Source organism: Morone saxatilis, unplaced genomic scaffold (genome assembly GCF_004916995.1).
Source record: "Morone saxatilis isolate NCDOM2014 unplaced genomic scaffold, NCSU_SB_2.0 Contig8, whole genome shotgun sequence".
Classification (NCBI taxonomy): domain Eukaryota; kingdom Metazoa; phylum Chordata; class Actinopteri; family Moronidae; genus Morone; species Morone saxatilis.
In genome coordinates this window covers 8,023,166-8,031,242 of record NW_023340257.1, presented here as the reverse complement: position 1 = coordinate 8,031,242, position 8,077 = coordinate 8,023,166, and the positions used below count along the sequence as shown (strand labels likewise).

The 8,077-nt window shown below is 40.4% G+C and overlaps 1 protein-coding gene across 1 annotated transcript in view; it reads left to right on the top strand.

Moving 5' to 3' along the window:
• Positions 1–360: 360 nt before the first annotated feature.
• The window catches only part of kcnj5 (potassium inwardly rectifying channel subfamily J member 5), an 11,462-nt gene continuing 3,745 nt past the window's right edge, over positions 361–8,077 (top strand). Inside the window, exons 1-2 of the mRNA XM_035679493.1 lie at positions 361–444; positions 2,630–3,503. Of these exons, the coding sequence (XP_035535386.1) occupies positions 382–444; positions 2,630–3,503 (937 nt within the window). The 5' untranslated portion in view covers positions 361–381. The remainder of the gene's footprint in view (positions 445–2,629; positions 3,504–8,077) is intronic.

The window sequence follows — 8,077 nt, the reverse complement described above, 5'->3', positions numbered from 1 at the left end:
GACATATTGACAAACTGAAACTATTTAAATGACAGGTAGAAAATATTGGGTCTGGGGGATTGCGCTATACATCAACACAACATTGTTAACATAGACATAATGTATGTACTTTTCAAAGAGGGTATCCAATTTAGATAGCTGAGGGTTAAAGGTTAAAAGACCTCATGGATCAAGCCTGTACACACACTGTAGCTTTGACCTTTATTCTCTGTTATATTGGGTTCATTTGAATGTTGGTGATCAATGAACTGCATCTCATTGTGCTGCTGTAGATACTAACAAAATGCCTACAATATTTGGAAGATATGTACGTTTTAAAGCCTAAATTTAATGGACTATTTTACTTAATTCTGTCTTACAGGTTTTGAGCTTCAGCTGAGGATGGCAGGAGATTCCCGAATCCTCATGGACCACAACATGGAGATAGGAGTCACACCTGCACAGGTAAACTGCACAGCCACGACTTGTCAAACGACTGTACTGATCACTGCGGTCTTTACGCAACTGAGAAAGAAAGCATGAAAGAGGATGTGAGAGTAAAGAGATGGAGAAGATATAAAAAGATGGGATGATTAGTAGGGAGAGAGCTATGTGTATGCGAAAGAAATACCAGGTGTCTGTCAAGAATGGTGGCAATGAGGAGGATAAAAAGGCTGTTAGATATACATCAGATATGCTGTATACATACTTTACAGATTAAATAAGGAGTGTGGATTATAGATCAAGCAAAGTGTAACCAAGCCTGTTTCTCTAGCTCAGATAAATGTATAGCTCAATTGACTTAGTAGCAGAGATAGAGAGACAAGGAAAAGACACCCCACTCACTCCCAATAACGGATGGTGGAGTTGGACTGGTTATCTGTCCTGATTCCCCAGCTGATTGGAACCTATACTGTCTGCCGAAGCACGGCTAGAAATCCTCTGTGAGAGAAAACACCCACCACTTACTACTGCCACGCAAAGAGAACTAATGAATTTGTTTATCGACCATCACCCCTACAGACTGTATTGACTACAAAGGCCAAAGATTGGGCAGCACTTCTTTGACAGTTTCATCTATCACTCAATTAACCCCGGCACAAAGCATGGAAATGAACTGACTTATTTTGTCTGCCTTTCATTTAAAAGCAGTGTAGTAGCGATTAACAACAATTTAAAAAACAAATATGTACATTAAGAAATGAAAGTTTCATTCTAAGCAATGGTGAACTGAACTGACTGTGTTCTGAATCTGTATTTTGATCCAATATCCCTGAGCACAGTTGGTAATACGGGAGCCCATTGACATTTAGTGAATGCATTATCATCAAGCCACTTATTGCGATGCTGGTCAATACGCATTGTCTTTCAATTCTTCTTTGTCGAAACGTTCCTTAAACAGGGATCACTTTAAATCAATATCTGCAAACTCAATACTGTTCACGCAGGCCTGAGCAAATGTGCACACACACAGGGCAGCAGTGAAACAGCACCTGACATCTCAAGGAAACTATCCTGAATAAACCTGTCCGACAGATTTTATTATCCTGGCTCTACAATCGAAGGCACTGCAAGGATATTGTTCTGCTTTAGATTATGTCCTTCCCAGGCTGGACTGTGAGAGTGATTGGCTTTGTGATAGAGCAGAAGAGCAGTCAGTGTAACCACAATAGGGCGTAACTTTCCTGGTGTTGTGAGCATGACTCTAGAGAGAGATGGATCACAGGTGTCCGATTAGCAGCGAGAGATTCAGAGGACACAGGGGCTGTTTTCTTGCCTCAACACAATGCATTTCAATTATCATCTCAGATTGGAAAGTGTCAGTGTGCTGCCAACGTGCCCTTGGTCTGTTTGGAAGGTGCCTTGCAACTCTGTCCTCCTGTATGTATGCATGCGTCTGTCCAAAAAGACAGCCAAGCAACTGGCAACTGGATTCCCTGTGCACTGTGGCATTCATTGTTCAAATATTCTAAAACATACAATATCAGAAACCTGTGTGTACTATATATGCATGAATGCCGGTTTCTAGATAAGTGCAATGTGTGTGCCCAGGCATATGCCACTCTGTTTAAGTATGCCACAAGGCTCTACTGGGAAAGGATGGATGATCTGTTCCTATCCAGGCCTGCCAATGTCCCAGAGGGTGCGAGGGGAGGGGACACAGGGGACAAGGAGGGAGACAGGGCACAGCTGTGGGGCCAGATCGCCTCACTGGAGCCGGGCCAACATAGACAAAGACACAAGACCTGGGTGTCCTTGTGTTCTTGCTGTGTCCTCACTCTCTCTCTTTCTCCCTATATATATGTGCATAGACTGTCACCCACAATGTCATTGTGGAGTAGCACAGAGCAGTGACTTTATAACAGCTCTTAATGTTATTTGCCTCCTCGCCAGAAGTGCAGAGCAATGTGGTTTTGTAAAGGCTGAAAAAAAATCCCATTAAAATGGTTAACACCTACATCCTCCACAAACTCAATACAGCTTTACAGAAAATATTTAAAAGAAATCAGTGTGGCTACTGTAAAGTACACCCATGTGAACATAAACTGCTACCATTCTTTCTCCCTCTTTCTCTTTGTCTTTGCTTTCACTCTCCTTCCTCCCCTTACTTTCCCTCTCTTTCTCTCTCTATCTTTCCTCTTCCACATAGGTGAAGAAGCTTCCTAAACACTTGCGGGAGGCTCAGATCTCGACAGAGCGAACCCACTTGATTTCTGACCCGGCAAAGAAGCCACGACAGCGATACGTGCAGAAGGACGGCAAGTGCAACGTTCATCACGGAAACGTCCAAGAGACCTACCGTTACCTCAGTGACCTGTTCACTACGCTGGTGGACCTACGCTGGCGTCTTAGTCTCTTCATTTTCACTTTGGTCTATGTAGTCAACTGGCTTTTCTTTGGCTTTCTGTGGTGGCTGATAGCGCTCATCCGCGGGGATCTGGTGCATGCTGATGAGGAGGGCTGGACCCCCTGTGTGGAGAACCTCAACAGTTTTGTCTCAGCCTTCCTCTTCTCCATTGAAACAGAGACCACCATTGGGTACGGTTATCGTGTTATCACAGAAAAATGCCCTGAAGGTATCATACTGCTTTTGGTGCAGGCCATCTTGGGTTCCATTGTTAACGCCATGATGGTGGGCTGCATGTTTGTCAAGATCTCACAGCCAAAGAACCGCGCCGAGACCCTCATGTTCTCGCACAAAGCTGTCATATCGGTGCGAGACAACAAGATGTGCCTGATGTTTCGGGTGGGGGACCTGAGGAACTCTCACATCGTGGAGGCATCGATCAGAGCAAAGCTGATCCGCTCGCAGCAGACCAAGGAGGGGGAGTTCATTCCACTCAACCAGACTGACATCAACATCGGCTTTGACACGGGAGATGACCGGCTGTTCCTGGTGTCTCCACTTATCATCTCTCATGAGATCAATGAGAAGAGCCCCTTCTGGGAGATGTCACTGGCGCAAATGGAGAAGGAGGAGTTCGAGATTGTGGTTATCCTTGAGGGCATGGTGGAGGCCACAGGTATGAAGGGAGGGGGGGTGATCAAGGGAGGGGGTAAATAGATGGCGTAAGAGGGAATGGGAGGACATATGGATGATGGGTAGGTGGATAGAGAGAGACAGAGATTGATAAGATGTTGGATGCGGGAAGTGAGCTGTGTGGGAGGGATGGGAAGATGGATAAATGGATGGAAAGACAGAAGAGGCTCACATGGAGAGATACATTGCTTATAAGAGGGGAGGGGCAGCCGTAAGTACCTGTAAGTGCTGCAGATTGCAAAAGATAATATTGTAATGGATGGAAAGACAGAGAGGCTAACATTAACAGATAATTGACTCTCTAAGTGAGACATAAATAATATTAATGCATTTCACTTCAAATTTAGTAATGGTTTTAATGAGAATTTTATTATGTCAGTTACAAATGTATTTTTGAGGAAGGTGGGTACTGTTTCTTTCATCAGTCCTACAACTGCAATTCTGTCTTCATCAAAAAAAAAATGTCTACACAATTCCAAGTATTTGTTACTTGAAGCAGCCTCCTGAAAGCTGATCATGCCACAACCGCCTTGCAGATGTTTTCTGTTCTCACTGCAGCCCGCATTTCCACTGTTGCTACTTCAAGGTTATGTCTTTGATATTGTTTATATCAAAATTAATGAAGTGTAGCTACCCTCACTGCTGGTCTATGTTTTGGGTAAAGGCCAAGCAGTCCTGAAAAGTGCTCCAGGCTGGTTACATTTATGAGGCAGACGTGACCAGGTGTTTCTGTAAAGTTCCACAAATCTCCAAATTCCCAGCGTGATACTTAATTTGAGGCTGCAAGAGGAAAATGTAGCATCTTCAACAATTAAAATGAGATAACAGAAAATTATGATGTCTGTGTGACATACAAGGGATTTTTAAAAACAATCGATTTATGATATTAAAAATATTTTTGAATAACCTTGTATAGAACATCAATTATGAAGTGATGAGTACAGAAAAACTGAAACAGCATAATTGCAGACAGCTAGCCGTTAATTTGCTGTTCCAACGTGTTTTCTGTGGGGTATTGGCTAAATCAAGTATTGTTTCTATGCCTAAGCTGCATTGTTTATTGGCCTTTGTTCAAAGCGTAATTATAACCCACTCATTTTAAATACAATGCATTATACATGTTACTAATTTACTTTATTGGTTATCATTGTACTTTGCATCAGTAAATGAGACACAGTGGTTGATTAGGAGTGTTTAGTACCGTGCACCCAGTTGTCTTTTTAAAAACTTGTACAAACCACTGCGCTCCCTAATGCGATCAGGCATGGCTTTGCATGCAACATTTCTGCTCTATTTGATTATTTTTTTTTCCCTCCAAAGCACCAGTAGTCATAACGCTTCCTGCTCACGCTGCTGGATACTTGACTCAGGCATTAAATCACCTTTCCCCGGAAGAAACCATTGCATCATGCAGGGGTTACTTAGTCACCGTCCTTGACCGCTAGGCAACAGACCTATCTGACCATCCAGTGGCCCTCCCCATGGCTACCCCTGTTCACCTTAATGAGACTTGTTAAACAGGTCACAAAGAGTGGGCTGGGAAATATAAGGATAGTTCATGCTACAGTATTTTTAACCTTTTTTTATAGTTTTTTTTTCCATCATTGTGTTGACATTTTTGTTAACTAAAGTCATGCATGTGACACACACAGTAAAGTCAGGATGCTACTCACAAAAAACACAGTTCCACAAACTATTTGATTATAGACCATAAAAGGTACTTTTGACTGATTATAATCATCATGTATTTTTAATTGAGATATAAGGTCTCTAAAGGTCACAGATTTATAGCTGAATAAGTGCCCTCACTTGCTATTTTAAAAGTGATGAATTTGCTGTCAGTGCAGCCATGTATCTGTGAATAGATGGCCAATGCTGTGGTATGCAAAAAAATATTATCATTTCTTTAATCCAACAGGAAAGCATATTAATATTTTAAAATCCATGCCAAGGGAGAGATACACTACAAACATAATTTACGTTTTTTTTTTATAAGAAACCCATATCTCATAAACTCAACCAAATTTAGAATTTAAAATCAGCAAGTGATGACGTCCATGAAGGGCACAGGCTTTATATTCCATAAAACTCACTACATATCACAAATTGGATGCTGTTTCTCTTTAGTGGCTGGCCATCCCTTGTTTTCTCCATTGACACCCAGCCTGTGGTTTCAAGCATGGAAAAATCACTACGATTGTTTCTCAAGCACTCCCACAGCATTTGGGATAAAAAGTAAAACAAGATAATGACTTACTAAAGAACATTCTGTTCTTCTTTATGACACAGCACTAATCACACTAATCAAAATACATAAAGAACAACATGCAATACACTCCATTACATCCTCTCAGTTAATGAATGCAGTTACAGTTACAGGTACAACATGTCACAACACTATAAAATAATGCAATGTAAGTTCATATATAAATGTATTCATCTATGTAATGGAGTATCATAAAACTATATATAAAAGCACAGTTTATATTTCCGAAGAGCAAACTCAAGCTGACATTGCAAGCTGCTACATTTCTATGTTTGAAATAGTTGATTCGAATAAATAACCCATGCAGTTCTCCCCAATACCATCATCTTTGCTGTGGTTGTTACATTAATTCACTTGTCTAGTTGCTGCAGGGTGACAATGTGCAAAATATGTTGTAGCTTTCATGGAAAGGAAAAAATTATATAATTTTTTTTTCTCACAGATTTAATTTACCAAGCCATCTGAACGTTTTATTTCATTACTAATTTCCATCTTTTATTCAAAGCTTTTATTAAAGAACCCAGTTAGAAATAAAGTACAAATACAAGAATTGCAAATATTGAAAGCAACCATTTATTTACAAGTGCAGTTTACACCCAGTGGCTCAGTTTATAGTATCATAAAAAATGAAATTATGTTATCATCCCTTTGTTAAAAGTGGTAAGACATTTATTAAATGGAAAATGTGTTAATTATCTGTTAGCTGTTCAGCAGCAACCAAAGTAAATTATCTGTTATCACAGCTGTTCACAAATAGCAGAAGGATATAGACTCACAATGTTTATGTACAACAAAAATTTTGACAACAAAAAGTGATTATTCTGCAGTTTATTATAACGTTTCTGGTACCTCTTCTGCTGTGTTCAAGGCCCTGTCGTGTGTGTTGGTGTTGCCGACAACAAGCTTGTTGTGTCGCTGAAAATAGCAGGGTTAAGTCTGCTTAGTTTTATTTACAGTAAATTATTTATGTATAAAATAAGGCCTGCTTGATGCCATTTCTCAGAATCCACAAAACATCTTGCATCAATATTGTTGCTGTGTAAACAAGAACATTTGCAGTTGTGTTTTTTGTTTTACCCTTCCTAGAAAAATCCAGGAAAACAGACACATGTAGCAGGTCCAAAACAGTGTTGTGCAAGCTCACACACTAGCTCAGAGTTCTGCTCACACAGATCGAAAAAAACATGTTCATAGTTCATTATTTCGAATTTTGAATGAAGTTTATTGTCCCAAAACAGTTTGTACATTTTCCATTTTTTATTTACCTTTATAAATCTGTTAGTTTGACTTAGGTGGAGGAACTGCAGGTTGTGGTCTTACCCTTACAATCTTATTTCGCCGGCTTTCAACCATTTTATTTTTCTGCAGTCATCCATGATATTGCGATGTAATAGTTCCGCTAGAAAATGTTCCACCTGGCATCGTTCACTTGTGCTTGTACCTCTTTCATAATGGGAACTCCTTTCTGTAATATTAGTTGTATATCTTGAGTTTTAATGATTTTAACTAAACAGTAAATCAGTGTTGTTTTCTCTCAATCACATTCGTTCAGTATGATACATACTTTGGCGCTCAATTGTGATTTATTGCGCAGATCTGGATTTTTTGTTTTTGTCTGTTTGTCCTGAAGTGACCCGCATGACGGATATATCTAGAGTGGCATAAAAGTCACATAAATTCTGATATGACTGTTCAGGTCAAGGTCACATTGCAAAAAAATTGAAATTAGACCTGTATCTATCATATTCTTTATAGCTCTGCATCATAATGACCTGTAAAGTAGGTGGCATGCGATTGTTCTATTCCTTGCAGAAGAAGAGTGTAGTAGAAGAAGTCAGATGACGCCCCCTTTTAATGGGAATGAGTAGAGAATCTGATGAAGAAAACCTAGGCTTAGCAAAGTAAAGTGATAACCACTGTCATTATCTCTGACTTGGGTGTCAGGCTTTGTCGAGGCAGCTGATGTGAAAAAAGCCTGGTTATGTTGAAATTGCTTTGTAGCACACCCCTCAGAAGTTTAAACCCTCCACTTCTGGACCTGCAGTTCCAGTCACACATGCTTCACCTACTGGCAGGGAACCGTGGTTGAGAACTAGAAATTTAGACATCTAGAGGCAATAATAGCTTCTGCAATTTAGACACCTCCAGGTGATGAGTGTTATGGCTGCAGTTTAGTTTTTTTGTTTGTTGGTGTCTATCTGGAAGCTGCTGTTTGTATGTCTGTGTAAAGGCCTCTGCACACCAACCCGATTATCGGCTGTCGTCGGACAGTTGGGCGAGGTCGGTGACTC